The sequence below is a fragment of the Mytilus trossulus genome, chromosome 3 (assembly GCF_036588685.1).
Source record: "Mytilus trossulus isolate FHL-02 chromosome 3, PNRI_Mtr1.1.1.hap1, whole genome shotgun sequence".
In the NCBI taxonomy this organism is placed as follows: Eukaryota; Metazoa; Mollusca; class Bivalvia; order Mytilida; family Mytilidae; genus Mytilus; species Mytilus trossulus.
This window is the reverse complement of record NC_086375.1, coordinates 61,365,763-61,393,533: the sequence shown is the minus strand read 5'-3', so window position 1 is coordinate 61,393,533 and position 27,771 is coordinate 61,365,763. Positions and strand designations below refer to the sequence as shown.

Below are 27,771 nucleotides of genomic sequence, written 5' to 3'. Positions count from 1 at the left end.
ATTTAAGTTAGAAAGATATTACCTAAGGGAAAAAGTGTACTAAGTTTCAACTTCATCAAAAACTACCTTGACCAAATACTTTAACCTGAAGAGGAACAGACAGATGAACGAACAAACAAACTGACAGATGGATGAACAGACTCACAGACCAGAAAACATAATGCCCCTCCACTATCCTAGGTGGGGCATAAAAGTTGACTGTTAAATAATCAAAGAAGTATGGTTTAAAGTAAACAAGTCTTCAGTTTTATAGGCGTTACTTTTGAATGCAGGAAATACTTTTTTTTAAGATATTGTCCTGCTAAATCTTAAGTTATGTACATGTATGCTTACTTTCGACTGCATGACATAGTTTTAAAGACATTATCCTGCCAAATCTTCTCTTCATCAAACTTCTGGACCTCAGCATACAATTTCAGATTTTTATCTTTAGCATGCAGTGCTTTTGTTACCATAGAAACCCAATTTTGGTCTCTTACTTCATATGTGATGTAGATGTCATACGTAAGTTCTTTTCCACCTACCTGTAAATAACCTTGTACAGATGAAGATAATCATATTTTTTTAGTTTTTTTGTACACATAAAAATTGTATGCAAAATTGATTTAAATTTGTATCCTGGTTTAAGAGAGACACAATAATAAAAATGTAAATTTAACCTTTTAAAATAGAGGATATAGCAAATAAAATAACTGAGGTTATCACAAGCAACATGTAGATGAGGGGATTATTATCACATCATAAATAGGCCTTGGGTAATAAACAGATCACATAATTCTAGAATTGCAAAATATGGAATAGGAGCTCATAGTTTCTTTTACCTCAGCCTATCATTATATTAACTTTATGAGATTGGTGGTTGTCTACATTTATCTTTGCCAATGTATCTGTACATTCAGAAAAACAATGTTAATGATAGATTTTTCTGTTGAGTTCGCAGTCACAACTTTTTTAGGCAATAGGAAAATATAAAGGCTGAAATATGGATTTTTGTCTATTAGACCTCTAGAGGTCATTTTAGTTGTGTTATTGTAATTCCCGTCAAAGCACATTACTTTATACTCTTCTTGAATCCTGTCACCTCTTACCTTTTTTCCTTTCTTTGATGCTATTTTCTTCTTCATTGAGGAGAATAAACTATTCAAAGTGGAATCATTATCACCATAAATTACAATTTTAATGCATTTCAAGGGTAAACCAGCTTGCATCCAGTTAGCTGCTGCTTCTACCATACAACTTAGAACTTGAGATTCTGCAAATCCCTGTACAAAAATAAATTTGATGCAAATTGGTATAAACATGTAAAACTTTACTAATCATTTTATGGCGTTTGAGATCCTTAATATATATCTGGGAATATTATTAATTTGTAAATCTTAACTTAGTTGATTTGTACAGGGATAGTCACATGTTAAACTATATTTTCAAAGGTAGACAGAAAACGGTGGATAGCAAAAAGCATATTGCACATTTTTGTGACTTCATATAATGAATTTAATGATATTGTTAAAACTTTTATTAAAAAAAAATGTATGATGGATTATTTGAAGAAAAAACCTCTTCAAATACACGAAATAATACAAAACAAACATCAAAAAAATAAATGAAATAACAACTAATACTGAGTCTAATTTACTATCATAAAAAATATTCTAATCTTCAATTATCAGCAAACTTGGGCTTAGCTGAATTATGAACCTTGTGAGAATAAAAGCAGACAAGTTTTAAATTGTATGCTAATGACCTCAGTTCTGTCAATATGATGAAAGTTAAGTTGTTTTACCTGGTTTCCAGTTCCAAGTAAAGATGTTATCAGAGTTGTTTCCTGACTGCCACAAGCAGGAACCAGGGCTCTGAACATATCTCTGATTTGATCAATCATGCAACCTTTAGCTCTTGATCTGTGTAATCATATAATAGAAAATGTATAGAAAAAAATCTTCTTATATCTAATGCCTAACAAATTGGTATTGCTATGCTGTTCAATGGCCTGTTTTTTTGGGATTTATTTTTAAGCTTTAACACCAGTCAGTATTATTTTTTTCAGACTTGCAACTGACAATATTGAATTGTACAAAAATATTTGTAGTTTAAAAACTTGTTATACATATAAATACATGTTATATGTGACAATTAACTCATTAAATCCCTTTTTATTTTGATTAATATGAAACTACTTTGATTATCATTGTACAAAACTGTTTACTTACATATCTTTTATCAAAATAAAATAATTTTACATACATATATTTATTTATTTATTACAGTTATAAATTAAGTAGATTGAAAAATGTCTACAAACACTAAAATCATACTTTTAATTAATGTCTTAGTTTTTTTTAATTTGTTTTCCTATATTATCATATTTCTTTAAATATTTTGAGCAAATACACAAAAATACCTTTCAAAGCATAGAAGTTTTTTAAATGGTAAATTAGAATCCAAGTCTTTTGACATCCAACAAGAAAAATGTGTTCGTAAATCCATAAGTTTATCCCTAGATAGATTCAGTACATTAATGCCTAAATTCCTCTTCAATGCACCAATAAGTGTTCCACCAACTGCAGCATAGTCACCTGTTTTAATAATATAGTAGATAAATATATATGCTAATATGGTCAGTATCATTTGGTTAAAATAATGAGATAGAAATGGAAGTTCTTCATCATTGACCTAAAAAGACATTTCTGACAATAAAAGACTAAGCATGTTTTTGTTTTGTTTTGAGCACTTATAAAAAGTTGTATAGAAGTATAAAAAAAAATTATTTGAATAAAATGAGATTTTGCACAAACTTACATGTGACAGAAACTTGTTATATTTTTTTTTATAACTGTTGACCCCAACATACATACATGTAGTAGTGTCCTTTTTTATATCCTATGTTCAAATGGATTGATTTCAAATTAATCCTATTCCTCAATCAATAAATTTTTAATAAAAGTCTCATATGGATAAGTCTTGATTTTTTTTATATTGAAAATGTTTAAAAGTCTTTAAGGAGTGACTAATATTTTTTCTGTCTATGAAGAAATAACATAAAAAATGTGGTGCACAGTGAATAACGCGTGTAGCAAGTTATTTAAAGTGTGCACCACAATTTTTATGTATTTCGAATAGGCAGAAAAAATATTACAGTCACTTCTTATTATTTAATTCTTAATTCCATTTTAAACCGAACGTCACGGTCACATGACAAAATTATGTCTATGGGCTGATAAACAAAACGACGTCAGCCAATCAGAAGATACGTTACATCCAAAATTAAATCATATTCCTTTAAGGCTACAGAACTTAACATATTTTATTGTTTAATGCTTGAAGTTCATGTGTTTGGATTCATTTTTATATTAGGTTTCTGTCTTATTTTGGTGTTCACCAAACCATTGCAAACATTACCTTAAAAAATGTTTATAAGGTGGAATTAAATTTAATACGTTTCACTATAACAACTTACATAGTATCTTTTCAATAAGAAAATGTATTCAAAAGTTTTCAGTTCTGTTTAGCTGCATACATTAATGAAAAGTATCAATCCATGACATGAAATCACTACATGTACATAATAAACGGAACACAAAGCCATGAAGGAAGAGCTCTTTCATATCTTCTGTACAGCTTTTTTTTAAATTGAAAAGTACAGTGATATTACCTGGGAATGCAGATACCATAACAATGTCCATTTTTTCCTCTTGTTTTGAGATGTCCCCATAACATAACTGGATCTGATACTCCCCCAGTGGAGTATTTACAGATATTGTGTCTTCAATCCTTATTGACATGATGAACTTCCATACATTTCCATCAGGTCACTACAATAAAAACATATATTTTCAATTTTTAGCCGGTATAAAATAAACAATACTACAGAAAAAGAGTTTTAATAATTGTATTGATGGTTTGGTTTACTTTCATGACTTTTCTATAGAGCTACCTCCTTGTAAATTGTAATACTTTGGTAAAAGTTATGAAAACTGGAATATAAAATTAAAATAAATAAATCTGTATTCAAATACAAGACAATTCAAATTTTTAAGAGAATAGTGGAAATCATTTGAGTAAATTAAGTGCACCAGTTTGTGTGAGAAGATAGCTAGTAGGTATTTAAGTTCAGTAAAACATAAGAACAAGAGTGCACATGCTGAAATGTCTCACCTTCTTTACTAATTATTGAAGTTATGTTGATAGTCCTTAATATAAAGCTTTATTTTATACAGCTATCACATAAATTTAAAATGATCCAAGAAATTTAGGTCAAGGTCATATAAATCAAACTAGAAAAACAATCATTCAATACACTAAATATATTCATATAGTTGACCTATTGCTTATAGTTTCTATGAAATAGACTTAGTTTAAGAAAACAGATCAAAGCACAAAAACCAAATACTGAGAAATGAACAGTGAAAATGAGGTCAAGGTCAAATAAAACCTGCAAGACTCACATGTTCATGGATCATAAAATATTCCCATACACCAAATATAGTTGACCTAGGCTATTGCATATAGTACGAGATAACATAACTTTGTTTTGATCGTTGCCTGATCTCTATCCCTATGTTGAGCTTTCTGCGACAAAAGTCTATAAAAAATGTGCTTTATAGACTGTAACAAAACTGTTTGTATAGGTTTTTTTTTTATAGAACATCATTTTTTATGTACATGTACCTCCACTGTCTGGTAGATCTCAAAGATGCAAATATGTACGATATCCTATCACACTTCATGGAAATAGTGGGGTTTTTTCTTAGTAAAAAGCCCACAGGCACTTGTTTCTAAATAATTCTATTTATATGGGGACGAAGTCCCCAATAACAGTAGAAAATTCAATGAAAAAAAAAAAATCGGGAAAATTTCCCGAATTTTTCATTGTACTAATGAACCCAAAATCATTCAATTTTTTTTTATGTCATGTTTTGAAATCCCAGACCTGCGCAGAAATCTACAATGTACTTCCTTTTTCCGGTTTTGTTTGTATAAATCTTTTTAGTAAAATATATTTACCAGTCTATTATAAATAGGAAGGAACGCAATATCAATTTCATTTTTAATAATTCCTTGATATGAAAAAACGTTACCTGATGATAGCGTTTCTTTGTTTACATTGCATATGACGTCATAACTTAAATAACGTCACAACTAAATTCCCTAACAACAGAACCAAAATCGGAAATGTTACAGTATTTCCAATTCTTTTTTAACAAATATTTTTAAAAGTTACAAAAAGATAATTCATACAGACTTCGTCCCCATTTACAGGTAATGCCTGCCTCATATTATGGATAGTCGACCTTCCTATGCCTATGGATAGAAACAAGTGCCTGTGTAAAACTAAAGAAAATCTGATAGATTTGTGAAAAGGTTGCATCACTGCATTTGTAAGAGTGTGTGTAATGTTGTTCTATATTTTCAAAGTTTTTTCTTGAAATTTAAAGTTAAATAATTATATATTTAGCAGTGTATAATACTTTTTAGATTAATGTGCCTGCCTAGAAACATGTAAATAATGTAAATATTATCCCGGAAGTGATATTGAAAAATCTAATTGCAAGTCAAAGACGGAAATGAAATGAAGTCTGAGATAAACGACATGAACACAACAAAAATTAAAGTTCCAGCGAATCATTTACACAATTGATTTGATAATTGCCTGTAGTTTATTTTAAGGTATAAAACTCCTTGAACAGAGACCTGACTATTTTTCTGGTTTGAAATGAATGAAGTTATATATAAATATTTTCAAGTTTGACCTGGGGCTTGCAGTGTTGCGGTATTGGGATCGTTCGCCCTGATTACATGTTCGCCCTAGGTTCGTTCGCACTGAGTTTTTTCGCCCTGGGTTCGTTCGCCCTATATTAATTTATGATCTGTATATGATACATCAGAGACATATAATACAAGAGTTGTATTACATACATGTATTATATGTCTCTGGTTACATTAATGAACGAAGTATATATAAATGAAATTATCTATTAAAAGTTTAATACAGAATATTTGCCAAATTTTTATTAATTAAATAACCTTCTTGGCTGCATTGTTACACTTTATTTTATAATTACTTTTAATTACTGTTGATTGAATTTTGATTGCTGATAAAGTTTCATTTGAAATCTTTGATATCACTGATTGTTATTTGAATTGTCTTTGATGGATTAATAATGAAAATAACATTTTTCTCCAATCAAATAGTCAGCTTGGATGGGTAAAAACACTGATGACATGTGATCCATGTACAGCAGTATCTGTTTTACTGATAGTAATTCAATTTAGTGAATGTACAGAAACTTATAACCTAGATCTGGTCCTAGTACAAAATGTAGCAGTTTAGCTATAAAAAACATGATACATCGTAAATATTCGGCCAAATTTTAGACTTACTTCAACACATTCAATTATATACACACAACGCAACACTATACTAAAAAAAAAAATCTGGGCGAATGGACTTGGGGCGAACAGAGACTAGGGCGAACCAGAATCAGGGCGAACGGACCCGCATTCCACTGTTGCAGATGTATAATGATGTATCATTATTTTTACCATTACATTGATATTACATGTAGTCCTAGGTCATGTCAAATATAAATCTTTATGAACAGATGACATAAGCTCTGAGAATTTAAAAAAACCTACTTGAAAAACAATTTGGAATATAGAGCTCTGAGACATAATCAGATGGGCTCAGACAAATGCACCTTATCGCTAATTGTCAGCCATTACTGAATATCACACAGGTTCCCGTAAAATGTTGACGTCATAAAACAAATATCTGACGCCACAATTGAAAAGTGATTGTGTGTATGACTTCTAAAGTTTAAGCGGTGGGGTCAGCACTGGCCAGGATTGGCGATAAGGTGTATTATGTACTAACGACTTATGTACTATGAATGTATGAGGGTAGTCCAAATAGTTATGACTTCTTGAAAGGCTATTTAAATTTTACTTTGAGGGTAGAAAAGAGTTATTTTCTTGCATCATTTTCTTCCTTTTTATTCCATGTGTTTTGATATCTTTTTTCTCCTTGTCTTGTGATTGGTTCAATGTGTGTGCTTTGTGGTGTTTCCCCTTATTCATTTTTCGTGTTTCATGTCAGTACTCTCAATTTCTCATGCTTGTACTGCATTTGATTAAAAGTAAACCAAGACTAATTCAAAGTCACCCCAGATATTGTATAAGTGTGGTATATGTAATAAAGTCCATCAAGTGGAAATGGATTAATATAAGTTGTAATAACTTGTTTCACAATCCACTATAGATAAATATGTTTAATCTAAAGCCCATTAAATTACTATGAATGATCAGATGAAACTAGTGGGAGATAAAAGGTAATCATGGTAATCACATTTTCATTAAAAATGACAGCATGACCGCGATTTTAATTTCACTTTGTTTCCTTTTTCAGAACACTCTCTTTACCTCCCTCTACTATCAAATAACTGGCTCAAGTAAGAAAATCAATATAAGTACACAAAAATGTATAATAAGTTTTATGCCAAGCAATATCTCAGTGAATATGAAAGTTTTTATCCATGTTATCTGTGCCTTATTATTAGTCCCCTACTACATTTTCATGTGTCAATACTTGTGTTTCTATGCCTTTATCTAGTTCTTGTACTTGTATATGAACTCTGAATCTACAGAAAAGAAGATTATCTCAGACAATATGTACAAAATGTGTTGTATAAATGACCCTTGTCTAACGCCCTGTTTGGATGAAGTCAAAAGTGGGGTTCTTGGTACATAAAATTTGAAGTCCACAATAAAGACCGAGCACTAAATTTGTATCAAAAGCACTTTACAATGTCTATTGTACCTGTTCCATCTCACATGATATCTTTCTTTTCTTCTGTAAGATAGCAAGTGGTTTAAATATAAGCCTGTTGAGACTAAAATTGCATTCAAGTTTTTCATTAAAAAGGCAAAAATCTTTGTATCAGACCATACTGTCTGTAAGAAAAGTTAATTGCAAGAGCCTGTTTGTGCTCAGATTTGTTGTATCATGTCACATGAGTATAGAAATGATAAAAAAGACACATTTTTTTATTTCTTATAGCCTCAATATGCATTTTTTAATGTAAATATGTGGCACGGCCTAAATTTACCCTTATTTTTTTTCAGTCTTACTTGGCTTAAGACCCTTTTAAACTAATATGATATGTTATTTGTGACTTTTCTATCCATTTTAAGTACATTCAATACATATGTAAGGATTATTTATAACCAAAAAGCTTCACAAAAACTTAAAATTGCTGGAAAATATTACATCTTCATGTAAGGCCCCCTTTCATTGAAAAACCACAATTTTTAGGCCCAGGCTGATATAAATTTGACTTTTGAATAATTATGCTAAGTCTGATAAATCAAATGAGTACTCTATTGCTTTTAGTACATAATAAATGATATATTAGAGCATTTAAAAAGTATTTTTTTGCAATATTTTAATTTTCAAAGCCCAAAATGTTGATAGTTGAAATTATTCAATTTTAACGTCAAAATTTAATACTCAAAGATGAGTATAGAATTTAACATATTGTCTATAATATATATCCTATTGTTATGAAACTTTGCAAGCAGTGTTATAATTTATTAAGCTTTGGTCAAACCAAGTTTTTTTAAGATTTGTCAACTCTTTCTATCCTATTAGGTCCGAGACCACAATTGTCGTCCCTTGATTTTCGTTGTTCACGAATATAGTCCCTAGTGTTAACAGTGGGTTACTTGCCAATAATTTTTATACCCCTTCCAAATTTATTTCTCCATGTTTAATGCCTCAAATTGTAAGTAGGGGGGTGAAATTACACTGTAAAATAATTTGGGTCCAGAATTTTACAGGAAAGTAGTGATTTGGTCCAGCTGAAAAAGGTTAAAAATTAGCACTTCGGAAGCTGTCAAAAGATTTCAAGACACCCTAAACACAAAATTGTCCATATTTTGAGTTAGAGGCGATGAAGTTTTCTATAATTTGTCCCAAAAGTAGTACAACACACTGTAAAAATTTCATTGAGAAAGCGCAGGTGGATTTTTTTAATTTTCATTTATGTTCTAAAAGAAATGCACTATGAATTAATTGTGTTCTCGGACCATAACAAGCAGTTTTTTTACATCTTAATATTTTATGATGTATTTAAATGAGTAGTTATTGTTGCAAACTCCATTAGAAATTTTATTGAGATTAGTTTTGGAATAAGGGAAAGGGGGATGTGATTAAAAAATTTGGGTTCAATTTTTCTCATTTGAAATTTCATAAATAAAAAGAAAATTTCTTCAAACATTTTTTTGAGAGGATTAATATTCAACAGCATAGTGAATTGCTCTAAGAGAAAACAAAAATTTTAAGTTCATTAGAACATATTCATTCTGTGTCAGAAACCTATGCTGTGTCAACTATTTAATCACAATCCAAATTTAGAGCTGGATCCAGCTTGAATGTTGTGTCCATACTTGCCCCAACCGTTCAGGGTTCAACCTCTGCGGTTGTAAAAGCTGCGCTCTGCAGAGCATCTGGTTTTATCATTTTTAAATTTACCAACTGATTATAACTATTTGATATTTTCTTTAAGCTGATGGCTCCTGTTCCTGAAGAAGGCGAACACAATGCCAAACCGGCAGACACAGAAGTTTTAGATGACATTCCAGTACCAGATGTCTTCATAGATGCTATTAACTCAGATAGTGAAGATGATGACTCTGAAGATGGTTTCGGAGGATATCAAATGTTGCCCCAAGATATAGAGGAAGATGAAGGATCAGTAGATGGAGATTCTCATGATGAAGTAAGCATTTCTCAGATAGATGAGGCAATGAGAAATAGTGGTGTCCATGTTCAAGCAGGAGGAGGAGCTCCTTCCTATATGCAGGTAGTGAAAATACCAAACTGTTATTTTGGGAATACTTATTTTCATGAAGTTCATGAGTAAAAGTTAAATGTTCATAAGCTAGCACAAAATATATTTGATATATACAGTACTGACTGTCATCTTAACTAAGTGATATCATTGTTTATTATTCATAACTTGGTTGCCTTTTATGATTTAGAGATAATGTTTTCAAAAAGAGTAAACTTATGTATTCAATCTACGAAGGCTTCTGATGTTTTCCTGAAGAACCAATTATTCTACATGTGTCCAGTTTGTTTAATTAAAAAAAATCTGGGAATTTACAAAATCAGCTAGAAAAGAGAAGTTTTACTTTAACCTCTTGGTTTAGTTTTACCCACAGATTTCTACAATTAATGAATAAATAATACTAGTACTTGGTTTGTGATATTTTTATTGATTTTATCATTTTGTTTTGAAAACTTAATGACACAATGCATATGTGTGAGCTAATTCACAAAGCCTGATACAAAAGCATATTACAAAATTTTATTATCTTTCTTTTAAGGTGCCTGAACTTCCTAAATCAGACCCACAAACTTTACTGTGGAATCAGAACGGGGAAGAAGACAGAATTCAGTTTGATGAAGGTAATTTTCTCTGATGTACTTTGTAAATCACAAAGAATCGTAAAACAAAATTTTACTGATGATTCTATTTTATAGAAAAAAGGGAAAACATTGATAATCATTAATAATTGGATGCTATTGAGCAGAATGCTGTTGAAATGGTCTTTTTGAACTGTGTTTGTTTTTTCTTGAATTTGTCCTTGTTTTAAGTGAGCAACTAAATTGCGACCATAACTCAATATGAAAAGGTTTAGAAAAGAAACATGTACCCAATCAAATGGCATAGTTCTACTTTTTTACAGCTTTTACATTAATGCTAGCAAGACAAATCTTTGTTTGGCTTGCTTGCTTTGCTTGTATCAATGTTTGCTCAAGCATGGCAATAAAGATAGGCGGGGCTTCAGCTTGTATACATCATACTTAAATTTTATTGGGTGTTATGTTTGAAGTTAAGTACACTAAATTTTAAAACATCACAGGATGACAAGCATTAAGCGCAATGGTAGAAAAGGAGGCCAAAAAATTGTATTGTTTTCTCGAAGATATGCATTTTCATCATCCAACTTAAAAAAAACAAAAAAATCGCTATTCAAACACACCTACTCTGATATGGGATTCATTACATAGGTATTTTATTTGACCCATATATTTCATCTTTTAGTACTGTAATTTTTTTTATGTTATAAAGTCAACCTGTAGCTTTACTATATAAAAATGATAGAATCTGAAGTGAGATGATGTATCAAATGTTCTTGCTTTTTACGATATTCATCTCAAACACACCCTAACATAAGAAGATGCACTAGATTTTCTCTTTTTGATACAATTGTTACCATTTTTTTTGATTTTTTTTCTTGAGTGACATAATAAAAAGGCAGACACGGAAATAACTGAACTTATAGATTGATATGTTCTCCGTCTGTGGTAATTTTTAAAAAAAATCGGAGTTTATGCATTTTCTTCATCCAACTTGATAAATAACCATGTGGTCGACTTGATAGCTAATTATTCTGCTAACTTTGTAATAGATAAATTGAAAACTTATGCAAAGGTTTGTTTTTACAATAAAACACTTCGTATTTGAGAAGAAAATTGTTATTTTATTTGTTTCTATTATAACTTTTCAAAATTTTGTAAGGGAGCTACCATTTGATTTTATGGGGGGGCTAGGATGAAATTTGAAAAAAAAAGGCAGGACAGGATTTTGAGTAAAAAAAAAAGGCAGGATGAGTAACTTGGCAAAAAAAAAAGGCAGGATGACAATTGTTGTAAAAAAGTCAGGATAAGCTAAGAAAAAAAAAGGCAGGACCGAATAGACTGAAAAATAAAAAGGCAGGACAGAGATTACAACTAAAAAAAAAGGCAGGACAAAATTTTTCATCCTAGCCCCCCCATAAAAATCAAATGGTAGCTCCCTAACTATAGTTAACATTACAGAAAACATTTACATTTTTATAAACAAAGAATAATCAGTTTGAAGGTTTACAAGCAAAAATTAATTCAAAGTGCGCAATATTCAATAACAATGGACATAATAAATAAAAGGGATGAATAAAGTCATTTCCCCCTACTTGATTTATCCTGTTTATTAGAAAATCGAGTGCACCTTCTTATGTTAGGGTGTGTTTGAGATGAATATTTTGTCCTGAAAACGTTCAAAGCAAGAATATTTGATACATCATCTGGCTTTAGATTCTATCATTTTTATATAGAACAGCTATAGGTTGACTTTATAACATAAAAAAATACATTACCAAAAGATGAAATATATGGGTCAAATGAAATACCTAAAATTTAGTGTCCTTAACCTCAAACATAACGTCCAATAAAATTTAAGTATGATGTATACAAGCTGAAGTCCCGCCTATCTTAATTGCCATGCTTGAGCAAACATTGATACAAGCAAAGCAAGCAGGCCAAACAAAGTTTTGTCTTGCTAGCATTAATGTAAAAGCTGTAATGGCACACTTCATATTGTCAAAAGGTAATAAACAAAAATGTCAACAAGTGTACAACTCAGCAACAGTAAAATTCCCCCAAAAAGATTTATTTTTTGATAAAAACACTTCTTTATTTTATTTTCACCAATTTTATTATGGTTTATATTCCTTTATTTCAGAAAATGCAGAAAAAATAAAAACTGTAATGAAGAAAATACAACTCCCTTTGTGTAACATTCCTGACTGGGCCAAAGATATACCTGATGACCAATGGAAAGACAAAATAGCAAAAATGCAAGACAAAAAATCATAGCATTATATTTTTATATTTATTTTGTGTATTTTATGCAATACTTGTGTGTTGTATAATGGTGTATGTGCAATGAATGTTATGTATGAATGTGATATTGGTATTAAATATATGCTAAATTTTATTGATTTTTTTTTCTTGTTTTTCTTCTCATCTGGTCTGTTCTAACCACACTACATTGCATCTCTTATAACCAATTCGTACCATCCATTAATCTGCTATTGGTTGTTTTATTTTATGTCTCTTCGTTGTCCTGAAGAGAATTATCGACTTAAATTAACCAGCCTCATCAAACATGCTATTGAATTTTGAAAATAAAATTTTGACAAAAATTACTCTGATAATTAATAGTGTTGTTTGCTCAAACAGATCTAGCAATGAAAGGATTGAGTTTTCAGTGTTTATAGAGAAGGTGATGTTTTTATGCCCCCACCATAGCGGAGTGAGCATAGAGTTTTACCCAAAATTGGTTTCGTTCTCCAACTTGGGTTTGCCTCAATCAAATGTTATGAAACTGATACACAATGCTTATAACCACAAAACACAGCTCAAGTTTGAATTTTGGTGGCTGCAATGTAATCATTATTGTGTTATGCCCCTTTATAAATTATAAAATTGCAAACTTTTTAGTTTCTGAACTGTAAATTAAGTTTGCAAAACCAAACATTATGAAACCTATACACAATACTAATTTTATCACAGATCTAGTACAAATTTGGGTAGCATCACTTTTATCATTCTTAAGTTATGTCCCTTATAATGTTGTCAGGGGCGTAGCTAGAAAGAAACGACGTGGAAGCAACTTCCGCCGAGCGGTCATAGGACGGCTAAAAGAGGAGCTATATGTAGATAAAAGTTTATGAATGTAAAACTATTAATAAATCTTCTGAATAGAGTATTAAATAAACAACTCATATTTTTTTTGGGATAAGAATTTACTCAAAATTGTCCAAAATCTGCTCTTTGGGTCTGGGAAGAAAGAAACTTTTCTATTACTTTGTCAATATTCACACTGAAATCCCGATGAATATGCAGTAATGCTATGTAACTGTCGTTGTTCATTGTTGATCTCCATTTGTTTTCAATTACATATGTAGTACTGTGACTGAAAGATCTCCATCATGGCATGGTAGCACTCGCGAGATATTATAAACCAGCGTACGTGTCCGGCATCGAGCGACCTTTCCAATTGAATTCGTCAAAATAACATGCCAGGTCAGTTTCGTATGTCTCAGACAATATTGAGATTTGCTCGTTTGTGATATTTCCTACAACATGATGAAGCAGATACAGCGCAAAGAAGATAATACTTGAAGCGACTCCACTTTCCAGTTCCCTTATCATATGGTTTAAAAACGCAAAAAATAATAAGAATTTCCAATACTGTTTTGGCGTGGTTGCAGGGTGATTGGCTCTGGTAGTCTGTCGACCACTTCGCCTCGGCATGTTTTCAACGATATCGAAGGTATCTAATAATATTAATGCCGATTGGTACATCTCATTCAAAACTGATGAACTGTACACTGAAATAGTCTCCAAAACTACATGTCTTAGACTGAGTATCATAAATTCAAATCTTGTAAAAGATACAAGTTACCTCCTGATCTTGTCATTTTTTTTTTATTTTGAAACCAAATGTCGTTATTTAATGATATTTCATTTATCAAAAAGGTGACAACATAGTTGTTTCCTTTAACATTCAATTTATAAATTTTGATTTCTTTTTTGGATGCAGAATCAATGTACACACAACTGCGTGTAAGTGTATATGGAGCCACGATCTTTTTCTGCATGACTCGAACAGCTTCATCAACACTTGTAACTATAGGTTGTCAAACTAATATAACAGTCTCCGATGTTAAACAAATATTATAATCATAATAGTCTTAGATACTAGTAATACATGCATCACGCTGTCCGATTCCGATTGACAACTCATTTCTCTCTCTCTTCATTTTTTTCTTGTGAAAACGATGTGGATGCACGTGCTGTGGTGCCTCGGGGTAGCTACGCCCCTGGTTGTATGGAAGTGGGGGCATTATCTGTGTCCATGGGGACACATTTTCCATTTAATTACACTAGGTTTCCCACTGTGCATGTATAACCTAAACATAAAATTTACAAGACAGAAATGTATACTGAACAGTCCATACAACAAAAATTGAACTATTGGTTACACAAAAGTGAAGTATCTGAGAAACAAACCCAGGAATTTGATGGTCAGTGGTTGTCATCTATTTATGTGGTTCAAAAGTGTTTCTTGTTTTTTTAAAGATCAGACCTTTGGTTTGAATGGTTTTACACTAGTAATTTTTAGGGCCCTTTATAGCTTGCTGTTCAGTGTGAGACTATGCTCTGTTTTGAAGACCCTACATTGACTTATAATGGTTTACTTTTATAAATTGTGACTTGGATGCAGAGTTGTCTCATGGGCATTCATACCACATCTTCATTTATCTACCAACAACTAAAACTGATGGTGGACCATAAATCATGAAAATGGTGCCAAGGTTGGAGGTCAGATATACAAACCTTGAAATTTTCAATACACAAAATGTAGTTGACATATTGCAGAACCTTAGAAAAAGAACAAAGCCTTAAAACAAAATGGTGACCAATAAACCATGAAAATAGGTAAAAGTCAAGTGAACCCTACCAGCCGGATGAAAATATCCATCTGTCTAATTGTCAAACAAAATATTTGCATCACTCTTTTCTCCTGAATCAATGAACAGAATTATTTCTTTCATATTTAGCATGAATAAGGAGCAGTTTTCCTACTTTGTTGAACTCTTTTAAATATTTTGAATAAAACACACTTCTCAGGAATGATCGTACAGAATGATTTGATATTTGGTCAGCTTCTTGGCAATGATGACTTGTAACATGTAAGGACAAAGTTCAGCTTTGACAAAACAAACAGTAACACCATACCATATACATCTACAAACGGATTTAGGTGTTTGTTAACCTATAGTTTACCTATAGTCTGTGACACTGACTGAAATCTGCCAAACAAACATTAACACCTTGAAATTATTCCATACACCAAATATAATTGAAATATTGCTTATCTTATCTGAGAAACAGACTTAACACAAAACTGAACCTTGAACAATGAACCATGAAAATAAGGTCAAGGTCATATGAACTTCCAAACAAATATGTTCAACCCGCCACATTTAAGCACCTGTCCCAAGTCAGGAGCATCCAGCCTTTATAAGTCTTGCATGATTTTTAATTTTAGTTCAATTAACTGTTTTGGAGATTTGTATGACATATATTTTCACTAAACTAGAACACAATTTTGATAAGGGGCCAACTGAAGCCTGTCTCTGTGTGCAAGATTTTCTCAATGTGTTGAAAACCAATTGGTGGCCTTCATCTGTTTTCTGATCTTTGGTTGGGTTGTTACCTCTTAGACACATTCCCCATTTCCATTCTCAATTTTATGTACATTTCACAATCATAATTCATTGCAAATGCTTAATATAGCTGAACTACTGCTTAAAACATCTGTGATACAGACTAGACCATGCAACCGATTAGATAAAAAAATACATGAACCATGATATTATTATTTATTCCACAAAATTTTGATACAGAGGTACAAACAGATTTCAAATAGAAACATACAATGAAAATTATATTTTTCCTTTCTTTAAATCTTGTCTTCTCTCTTCAAGCTCTACCACTTTGGCTCTCATTGCCAACATTTCTTCATCTGGTATGTATAGATCATCTTCTTCAACAAGAACAGGCTGAAAAAAAAATACCAAAATTAAAGTAATTAATACAAATGTAATTATTTCACTTTTTATACACAAAAAATTTTAAAAAATCAAATTATTAAACTCCTAACTTGGAGTTTTAGCTAGAAAAAGCAGGTATATTACTGCTTTTAGGAACCTATTCCTTTATCAACCATTTTTAAGTTCCATTGAAATGTAGATTGACTAAGTTATTGTTTTGACTAATACAAATTTGATCAGCTGTCTGATTTATCAACAAGGAAAACTTATGTATGAATGATTCTTAAATATCATCCACAAACACTCAAGCATTTTATAGCTGACTATGCGGTATGGGCTTTTTATAGCTGACTATGTGATATGGGCTTTGCTCATTGTTGAAGGCCGCACGGTAACCTATAGTTTTTAATGTTTGAGTCATTTTAATCTTTAGTGGAGAGTTGTCTCATTGGCAATAATACCACACCTTCTTTTTTAGAATGGTGACAAAAAACATAACTGACAAGTGTTGTTTTAAATAAAGGGTCTTAGATAAGTTTTGTACAATGTTAATTTTTAACATATCTAAAAAAATGTCACTTTAAATTATTTTAGAAGCTACTTTTGTATCAGGTATAAATTGAATTCTAATATTACTTATTTCATATTGGTCACATCCTCAATAAACAGAAAGCAAAATTAAGATAAGTTCAATTCTTACATAATGATCACTCCACCATATATAGGAACTACACACAGACCAAGATATCAAAAGTACTGAAGCTCATGTAATTGGCGATTTTAAATTTCATCAAGTAAAATATATCACAATTGATGAGACTTACCTTTTTTATAGTAACTTCAATGCCAGGTGCTGCATTTAATTTCATGGCATCTATAAATATTGGCAATAATGTTGAAGGTACATTTTCTATCTGAAATAATTTTAAGACAGTTTTAATGCTATGATATCTTTGAGATGTTGACAGATAAATTGACTTTATCATGGCTAACTAAATGGGCAACAGATACAGATGATGCCCCTGCTTGCTTATACAACATTAGAAAGGGAAATAACTAAAGAACTGTAAAGTAATGCCACCAATATCTAAATTTTATCGGAGTTTTGTAGAAATTATCATTGTGTATAAGTTTCATAACATTTGATTGAGGCAAACTAAAGTTAGAGAAGGGAAACAAAATATTCAGCAATTTTTCCATTGTTCAAGGGGCATAACTCTAGAACGGTATGTGACACTTCCAAAATTCAAACTTGATCTGTTTTAGTGGAAATAAGCATTGTGTATAAATTTAATAACATTCAGTTGAGGTAAACTAAAATTAAAGAACGGAAATCAATTTTTTTTGGATGTATGTACAGACTGACAAGGCTTATACTCAATACCCCCTCAGCTACGACATAAATCCTCTCAACTTTAAAATCATTAAATGTAATATTTATTCTGTATGTATAAGCCTGTACCAAGTCAGGAGCCTATAATTCAGTGGTTTTTGATTGTTGCTGGGTTACATATATGTTTTTGGTTTATTATTTTGTACAATTATTTGGGCCATTAGTTTTCTCGTCTAAATTGTTTGGTATTTGTTATTTCGAGGCCTTTTATAGCTGATTATGTGGTATGTGCTTTGCTCATTGTTAAAGGCTGTATGGTAGCCTACAGTTTTTAATGTCTGTGTGATTTGGTCTCTTGTGAACAGGTGTCTCATCGGCAATCATATCATGATACCTATGTTCTTGAAGGGGATATATTGTACTGTAGACAAAGCATGATTGACTAAATGTCCCTATATAGCTATATAAAATTTCTGAATTTCAAGACTAAGTTGCAATACTTTTTTGACTTATCATTTACACTACATCAAATTGAGGCTTATGAGCAAATGCCTTCTTAATATAATCAATGCTTACTTGGATGACTCGTTCATATTTAGTTAAATTATAAGTGTGTTCTACTTTTTCTGACTCTGGATAAAACAATTCTACTTTTGAAGCCTTTCCTGGTACTGGATAGCTACAAAAAATTAAGGCTTATAGTTAATGATGATGGACATTACAGGTAATTAATCGAGATTTTAAAGATTATTCATTTAAATTTCAAATAGTACTCATTCTACTTGGTAAATCACTCCATCTTTTATTCAGAAGTTTCCCAGTTTTATGACCAAATGGAAATCATAGCCTCTGTAATAGTTTCAATTTCATTGACATTAGACCAAATAAATAGGGGGAAAATGTCTTTCAATGTTTCCTGCTTTTGTGTCTCCCAATATTTTGAATATATACAGAAAATATCTTTCAACTTGCATGAAAAATACATGTATATATGGAAATGCGTGAAAATTTTAAAACAAAAAAAAATTGTGGTTAAACCAAGGAAGCTTTAGCTCGGTATTGAAGGCCTCACTGTGGCTTAGAGATGAAGAATTGCAATATAATGGTTGATTCTTTTCTTCAGGTTATGTCAAGTTCCTGTAAGCATGGTAAGAATTATTTGTGTTGAATGAATGCCCCCCCCCCCTTTTCATAACCAATATTTACTCACCTGTCAGTCTCTATACCTAATGTGTTTGCCAATTTATTAACATATGTGGTATAGCTTTCTAAAACAGGAAAATCATATCCTTTAATTTGTATATTTAGTTCATCATATTCTGGTATCTCTGGTGGTTGATTCTACAAAATAATCAAACTTAAGGTGGCTCGTGGGTACAAAAATTTTAGCAAAAAATTAAACCTTAATTTTTTCATTACAAATTTTATTTATTACACTACTAGTTGTTACTTTATGATATGGTACAAAAAAACAACCCAAAAAATTGATTTGGTTTGGCCCATGATGACTATAAAAATTGAAAAAGCTCCAAATTATCTCCCTTTGGTGCAAAAATGCCATTTTTTGGCCTTAAATTTGAAATATCTTTTTCAACTCATGGGTGACCTATATTTTTTATTATTGTTTTCAAATAAGCTGTACATAAACTAAATAATCGAAAATTTAAGCGATTTCTTATATTAGGTTATTTTTTTATTTCGATATTTCCTCTTTATCTCCTATTTGTTCATCAGAAAAAAAGGACATTAACAAAAATGTATGCTTCTTCCAGAGGCAGATTTTAGCTTAAATAAACGGTGACTCCATTTTTTTATTTCATTTTTCTTTTAAGTATATGATAAAGTTCATTTATGAAAAAATATAGCTAAATCCTATATTAGGGAAAAAAAGAATCAAAGCGCGAAAGCGCTGTAAAGGCAGTTAATTACAGGTTGTGTGTATTTCTAGTCCAGTTATATCATTATCTTCCATAGAACAGAGGTGGTTTGTAGAATTTAAGATTTAGAGTTCTTTTGTACCTAGTTCACCTATATCTATAGTCTACTGTTTGCAGTATATTTTCTGTGCCTCCAATGAAATGCATTTTTAGCCATGGTCTTGTCAGTTTGCTTTAAATTTATGAGTTTGACTGTCCCTTTTGTGTCTTTCGTCCCTCTTCTTTAGACATATAAGAACTTTTTCTTTTCAATATAAATAAGACTATTTTTAATTATTGATTGTATACGCATACTCTATGACTCCCATAAAAAATAGTCTCTGTACTGTGTGTATAGCAAGAACATCAAGTAACATAATGGTAAATGTACATAGAAACATGTCAACTCTTTTGATGACCATACCTGCCAACTGTCAGTATTTGCAGAGTATTTCCCCCATCGAGCTCGAGGCTCCCAAATGGCAATTTTGTAAGAGCAATTTTGTCGACTATTTTAAAGAAAACAATTAATTCAACAATGGCTATGAGCTTGTTAATGCACGAAGAAGCCAAAAACCACATTAGAATATATTTGAAGGGAATCCATGACAAATCGTCCCACTTTTTCACTAACTCGCCCCACTTTAAAAACAAGAGTGTACACACTGAAATGTCTCGCCTTCTTTACTAATCATTGATATTATGTTGATAGTCCTAATAATAAAGCTTTATTACAACTGTCACATAATCGTAACATAAACCAAGAAAACTAAACATTGACCTTTGGACCATGTAAATGAGTTCAAGGTCAGATAAACCATGCCAGGTTGGCATGTACAGCTAACAATTCTTCCATACAACAAATAAAATTGACTTATTGCTTATAGTTTAATAAAAACAGACCAAAACACAAAAGCTTAACACTGAGCAATGAACCGTAAAAAATGAGATCAAGGTCAAATAAAACCTGCGTGACTGACATGTAGATCATGAAATATTTCCATACACCAAATATAGCTGACCTATTGCATATAGTATTAGAAAAACAGACCAAAACTCAAAAACTTAATTTGACCACTGAACCATGAAAATGAGGTCAAGGTTATGACACCTGCCAGGTAGACCTGTACACCTTACAACCATTCCATACACAAAATATAGAAGACCTATTGCAAACAGTATAAGAAAAACAGACCAAAACACAAAACTTAACTATAACCACTAATCCATGATAATGAGGTCAAGGTCAGATGACACCTGCCAGTTGGACATGTACACCTTACAGTGCTTCCATACACCGAATATACTTGACCTATTGCTAATAGTATCTCAGATATGGACTTGACCACCAAAACTTAACCTTGTTCGCTGATCCATGAAATGAGGTTGAGGTCAAGTGAAAGCTGTCTGACGGGCAAGAGGACCTTGCAAGGTATGCACATACCAAATATAGTTATCCTATTACTTATAATAAGAGAGAATTTAACATTACAAAATTATTTTTTTCAAGTAGTCACTGAACCATGAAAATGAGGTCAAGGACATTGGACATGTGACTGACGGAAACTTCGTAACATGAGGCAACCATATACAAAGTATGAAGCATCCAGGTCTCCCACCTTCTAAAATATAAAGCTTTTAAGAACTGAGCTTACATTGTCGCCGCCGTAGGATCACTATCCCTATGTCGAGCTTTCTGCGAAAAAAGTCGCAGGCTTGACAAATAAACTGCCCCCACCTGGATTACCAAATCGCCCCACTTGTGAACTGTGTTAAATCCCGTTAATATTACTCCTGCCAACTGGTCCCACCTAATGGAAATCGGTGAAATCTAGATAAATATATCATTAACCAGGATGAATTTAGTAATGCCAACTCGCCCCACTTATGGAAAAAGATGTTATCCCATTGAATATAAGTTCAATTCCTTATATTGCATTATGATACATTTAACAGGTTTCTTTTCAATTGTTATGCAAATAACTAAGCTTCAAAACTTACAGTTATTCTTCAACAATCAGTTTTTTTTTTAGAATTATATACAATTTCAGTATATATCAATAATAGTAATTAAATTAATTTTCGGTTTGTTTGTATTCTGTGTAGATTAGTTTTCATCAAAGTGGTGCGAGTTTTTATTTTTAATTATATATATATTAATCTAAATATTACCGTTTTTTTATAAGTAGGGCGAGTTGGCAGGAGTAATATTAAACATGATTTAACCAATTTAACATGTGGGGCGATTTGATAAATCAGTTTGTGACGGTTTTTAAAAAAGTGGGGCGATTAACCAGTGGGGCGACTTGTCCTGCTTCCATTTGAAGGCCCCCTTGAAGGTTTTGTATGACTATATGAACCATCTTTCACGTAAAACCCCCATGTGCATTTTGAAAAGTTGTCAGATATGTTTCTAACTCCAGGCAAAATCTACCGGTATGAATGAAAAAGAAGTTTTCAATTAAGGCTCTGTGGCCATAACAGCTGTCTCATTAGCATTTTAACCACTTCCCATATTTGCAATTAAAACAATAGAAGAAAATTATTCAACGCAAAAACAAAACTTACTTGTAAATATGAAATTCTCTTTACGGTATGAGTTTTTCTCATTGTTTGAGATTGTACAGTAGTACCTGTAACTGCTTATACCTATTTCTTATTCACTTTTGCTTGATAAACTCACTAAATATCATATACATTGTACCACATCTCCCTATTTTTATAAGCATTCCAATAACATGAACAATTGTAATTCAATTCTATATACCAAAGCAAAATGAACTGCACCACTTTCATTCACTAGTATGCATCTTTTGGCAAAATACAAGTTCTTAAATGACACAATATATATTTATTGATAAAAAAATAAAATTTAGTATACAACTCTTTAACAGGTATAAAAAAGCACAGCTGTGTCATAACTTGTGAAATCTGTGCTGAAAACATAGACATTGATGGTATTTGAGTAATTCCATGTGTGAAGCTCAACATTAGCTCGTCAGTTGGTGGTGGACAGTTATAGTTCCTTCCTGCAGGCTAGGATGAATGACTTTTCAGGAAAACCAATTTCAAAAATCAAAACTTTCCTCTAGATTTCTCCTACAATATTCATCCAGTTTATATCTTTTGTTTTAATTGGACACCGTCCTGATTTTTAATTTTGCAAACCATTCAGTCTCTTGCTTGCAAATGGTGCATGAAAATAGGATGGGTATGGCAGTAGACAAGTATCTTTAATGTGGGTTTGTGCCCTGAAAAAAAGTTTTATAACTTAAGTTTTTTTGAAACTTGTGCAACAGACATACCTAAATAACTATAACATAGAAGAGAGCATCATTCGTGTCAATGTTTCGTTCCTGTTTACATTGTCAATGTTTCGTTCCTGTTTACATTGTCAATGTTTCGTTCCTGTTTACATTGTCATTGATATTTTTTCAGAAAGCCTGAGGCATAGCTCATGAATTCCTGTCATTACATCCTAAATTAATATAATTACAGTATTATCAGCATGATATACGTACACTATCATTGTACAGCCCAAGTCTTCAGTATATATAATTGTGGCATTCATTCACTCCTGTGTTCAGTCGTTCAAAAATATTTAAACATCAACAAATGAACTTTAATAAGGACAAGAAAACACTAGAAAAGATACGTACATACAACCCGTGTTTAATAAGTGTATTTGAAAGAGAAATATATCTGGTTAAACGATGTATAAAGGAGGAAAAATTGTAGATATTGCATTACGATGCTTTCTACCTAATAGCACGTGGATATGTTTACATATTTAGACTTGACCCAGTATGACCCGTACCTTGTAGGTCACCGCCGTCGTTTAAACACTAGACTACAGTCGTGTATAAGACAATAAAAAGCTTAAGCCTGTACTATTTGTGTGAAGTAAATGTGTTTGTTCTGTACATTTAAATTGTTTTACCTGATAGCAAGGACGTATATCTATCCGTTTCCTTCTCATATCACTTTGTCAAATTCTTCGAACTTCTTCAAAACATACGTAATACTGCGCCCGGAAGTGAGAAAAATATGAGAAATCCTCGTAAAATAATGCTATCTTCAATTTTGTGGAATCCATTTTGTTATATTTATTATACAAAGATAAAAAAAAGTTACCATTAATTATGAATCTGCATATCATTATACGGAACGTTTATGGACTATTTTCCATAGCTGTATGTCGGTCATTTTGGCGGTAAATCATGTACACATACACACGTAGATTGGCTGGTACCCGATCGTAATGTTACACATCAAATATATCAAATAGCTAATACCTGGAACGTAGTACCGGGAACCAGGATAATACGTAGACAACATACATAACTAATACCGAAATTGAAAACGCTTTACGGTTTCTCGTTCATAAACCGAATTCCGCTTTGAATTATAGAAGATGCAATATTAATCATGTTCAGTCGACTTTTCATTGTTTTATCAACGTCTGAAAGAATCTTTAGATGTCAGATAACACTCGAAATTGACCCGACCTCTTTCCAAACGGAATACACATAATGATAGTTTGTAGTCAGGTTGACTGCTTATAATGCAAAATACACAGTAATAACAAGTTCTATAAAACGAACAATACACACTGATCGTTTCTTTAGTCCCCAATGTAAATTAAAAAAACAAAAACCATATCATACCATAAAAAGAAGAGGAGAAATTCGAACATTTCCGGATCTATTTCTGGCAAAAAGACCTCCTGCATAGATTGCGTATGAAAAGATGAACCTCATGACTTAAAAGTCAGGCCTTAAAGCACTGCCTTTAAAAAAAAAACTATTGACACAAAGATAAACATGTATACATGTCTGTATATTATTGTGACAGGAAATGCAAATTATGATGTCAAAAAGGCAATACTTTTATATAAAAATATTTAAAACCTTCTATGTAAAATGATAACACTATACTCACTAGACCATCTGGTTCCCACTTCCCCAAGGATATAGATGTGACTCTGTAGTTACATCTAAAAAGGAGGGAAAAAATTCAAATATATGGATAATTACATTATAATAATATCACATCAAGTCAATACTATTTTTGCTAAGCCTGCAACTTTTGTGCCAAAATTGAGACATAGCAATCCAATATTATATTGTCAGTGTTGTCGTTGGCAGTGTCCACAAATAATCATTCAGTGGTTAAAGTTTCTGAAATTTTAATAACTTTCTTAAACTATCCTGGATTTCTACCAGACATGGACAGAAGCTTGATTATGATCATAAGATGGTATCCAGAAGTAAATTGTTCCAACCATATGGTCCAAGGACACAGTTATCGTCCTTTGGTTTTCATTGTCTACGAATATATAGTCCCTAGTGTAAACAGTGTATAACTTGCATGTTTTATTTGATACACTTTCCCTATTTATTTCTTGGTATTAAATGAATGCAATATTAAGAAGGGGGTTGTAATTACATGTTAAAAAAAATTTGGGTGCTGAATCTTTATGTTAAGTAGTGATTTGGTCCAGTTCAAAAAGGTCAAATTTTATCAAGTCTAAAGCTGTCAAACTGAATTTTACACCCCCTTAACACAGAATTGTCAATATTTTGAGTTAGAGCTGGTAGAAGTTTCTGTAATTTTGATATTATTTGTCTCACTGGTAGTACACTACACTGTAAAAATATTTTTGAGAAAGAGCAGGTCTACCGTGTGATTTTTTTAATTTGAATGTATTGTCTAAAAGAAATGTACTTAGAAATAACTGTGTTCTTGGGCCTTAGATATGTCCCCATTAAAATGCATTGATCTTCCCAAGAGTGTTCCAACCACAATAACATCGCTCCCATCCCCAATCCATCACTGGATTCAGGTTTTTTTTAACAACCAGATTCAAACACTCACATTCCAACGAAAAAGTTGTTTTGGTAACTACATATTTCATACATCTACAAAACAATTAGTAATATATATGGATAGCTATTACAAGCCAGTGGTGTATGTTTCACATTACCATTTGTTGATATTAACCAATAAATATAAAATTTCAAAAATAACTTATCCTATAGGTGATGCCATACATGCAGTAAAATATGTAATATTCTGAAATATACATAGAATAACAAACCTTTGTAAAAATTTGGAACACTTTGGACAAACAATGTGGCTTGATGTATTCTGTAATACTGAAAACACCTGCAATAAACATGATAAAACAAATAAGTTATACAAAGTGTTCTAAATCCTTCTATAGAGCTACCAATAATTTATTGATAGTAGTCGGTTCAAGTCACTACATAACAGTGACTGGTGAGAATCATTCAAGTTATATGAAATTTCTTTAATTCATCTGAAGAATTAATAATATTTTATTACAAGGAATCTGATGTTCAGTAGTTGTCGTTTGTTTATGTGGTTCATAAGCATGATAAGTGTTTCTTGTTTTTTATATATATCAGACCCTTAACATTGGTTTCCCGTTTGAATGGTTTAATACCATTAATTTTTTTGGGGCCCTTTATAGCTTGTTATTCAGTGTGAGCCAAGGCTCTGAGTTGAAGATCATACATTGACCTATAATGGTTTACTTTTATAAATTGTGACTTGGATGGAGAGTTGTCTCATTAGCACTCATACCACATCTTCCTATATCTATTTACATATCAGTGGCTGGTGAGAACCATCTTAAAAGTAATATGAACTTTCTTTAATCATTCTGTAAAATTAATAATATTTCACTACATTTACGATACAATTCATTGAAAGCATGTAAATGACTTTATATGTAATCTAAGCTTTTAAAAGTGCATATATGTATTTTTATGTAGTGTACATGTGTGGCAGTCAGATTTGCCAACATGAATAGGCACAAGGCATCATATTTTTAAAACCTCCCATTACATTTGTGGTTGTGCATTCAGCATAGTCAGGCAGATGACCTTTCAACATCTGTGTTACATGTACTTTTTTATCCATATGAAATCCTTTACCGAAGTCAACTACTGGTCATTCATAAAATGCATACGTTCACAATTATTATACCCCACACAACGAAATTCCAGAGGGTACAGTGTGTCTGTCTGTCTGTGGGAAAAAAAAGTTGATTTATAGGGGAAATTACTCAACTAAAATTTGATTTTATCAAATTTTCATTTCTTACTTACATGACTTATCATGCGAATTATTTGGAAATTTCAATGAAATGCAATATTTTTTAGACATTGATTTGAATGGATCTGATAAGTTAGGACTCATCATAATTCATGAGTGATATTTTTGTCAATCACAATTCATAGAAAATAAATTTCCATGATCGTGGATCACAAAAATATAAAAAAAAATCTGTAGAAAAACGGATCACAATAGTGCAAATGCGCCAATCAAGAAGAACGAAAATAACCCATCAGGCCCCTCATCCATGGGTAGGTAGACTGTCCATATGACATGTAATGTGTCTATCTGTGGAGGTAAAAAGTATGATATTTACGTATATAAACAAACATGTTTGTAACTTTTAATTACATCTTATCAGTGCTCACAGCGACGTCACTGTAGTCGCTGATGTTGACAATGGTACAAACTTAAGAAAGTGGTTATCCCACAATAGTCTCGACACTTCATATGAAGGGCAACTATACATATATACATGTACATGTATGTAATGTTTCTATCCATGGGAAGGTCGACTATGTGTATGTCTATCCTTCTTTTACATATGAATAGTAATCTAATAAACACTGATTGATAGAAATGGATAGTCGACCTGCTTATGGATAGAAACAGGTGAGTGTGACTTGCACTGTTAGGTGCCGATTTGACTAGATGCCGATTTAACCAGGTGCCGATTTGACTTTTTCTATGCATATGGGTGCCGATTTGACTTGTACCCCTCCCGGGATGGTTGGTCATCTGTTATGGATATTCTTTTGAAGTTGGAATTGAATAAAAGTCTACAGCTTTTGAAACTTACTCTTGCAAGAACACTCATTGTCCTTGCCAAGCTCTTGTATCTATAATTCTGAATGTCAACAAAGCACTATCGTTTCGATTTCTGGGTCAGGAAAGACAACTCTTGGGGAAAAGAACATTAAGAAAACGTCA

The 27,771-nt window shown here is 31.8% G+C and overlaps 3 protein-coding genes across 8 annotated transcripts in view; 1 reads left to right on the top strand and 2 right to left on the bottom strand.

Annotated features, from left to right (window-relative positions):
- The window catches only part of LOC134712027 (uncharacterized), a 34,851-nt gene extending 14,355 nt beyond the window's left edge, over positions 1–20,496 (bottom strand). Inside the window, exons 1-7 of one of the 5 annotated variants that reach the window (XM_063573124.1) lie at positions 20,486–20,496; positions 5,469–5,507; positions 3,653–3,812; positions 2,402–2,576; positions 1,784–1,901; positions 1,089–1,262; positions 334–524 (exon numbers count right to left, since the gene is read on the bottom strand). In XM_063573124.1, the coding sequence (XP_063429194.1) occupies positions 334–524; positions 1,089–1,262; positions 1,784–1,901; positions 2,402–2,576; positions 3,653–3,782 (788 nt within the window). In that variant the 5' untranslated portion in view covers positions 3,783–3,812; positions 5,469–5,507; positions 20,486–20,496. Of the gene's footprint in view, positions 1–333; positions 525–1,088; positions 1,263–1,783; positions 1,902–2,401; positions 2,577–3,652; positions 3,813–4,155; positions 4,257–4,668; positions 4,785–5,468; positions 5,514–5,691; positions 5,783–20,485 lie in introns of those variants that run through there. The other 4 variants (XM_063573128.1, XM_063573126.1, XM_063573125.1 and 1 more) reach the window with 4 other exon arrangements.
- On the top strand, positions 5,525–12,821 carry LOC134712030 (male-enhanced antigen 1-like). 2 transcript variants are annotated; one of them, XM_063573135.1, is made up of 4 exons: positions 5,525–5,667; positions 9,564–9,776; positions 10,387–10,468; positions 12,567–12,821. In XM_063573135.1, the coding sequence occupies exons 2-4, from the start codon at positions 9,567–9,569 to the stop codon at positions 12,698–12,700; spliced, it is 426 nt and encodes a 141-aa protein (XP_063429205.1). In that variant the 5' UTR covers positions 5,525–5,667; positions 9,564–9,566; the 3' UTR covers positions 12,701–12,821. The 2 variants fall into 2 exon arrangements, with proteins under 2 accessions (XP_063429205.1, XP_063429204.1); XM_063573134.1 differs by having other exon boundaries at positions 9,564–9,860; positions 12,567–12,819.
- LOC134712029 (uncharacterized) lies at positions 16,265–27,764 on the bottom strand. The gene is made up of 7 exons (XM_063573133.1): positions 27,641–27,764; positions 25,799–25,866; positions 24,640–24,694; positions 18,993–19,123; positions 18,359–18,461; positions 17,274–17,363; positions 16,265–16,458 (listed from the first exon to the last, which is right to left on the bottom strand). The coding sequence occupies exons 1-7, from the start codon at positions 27,656–27,658 to the stop codon at positions 16,342–16,344; spliced, it is 582 nt and encodes a 193-aa protein (XP_063429203.1). The 5' UTR covers positions 27,659–27,764; the 3' UTR covers positions 16,265–16,341.
- Positions 27,765–27,771: the final 7 nt, after the last annotated feature.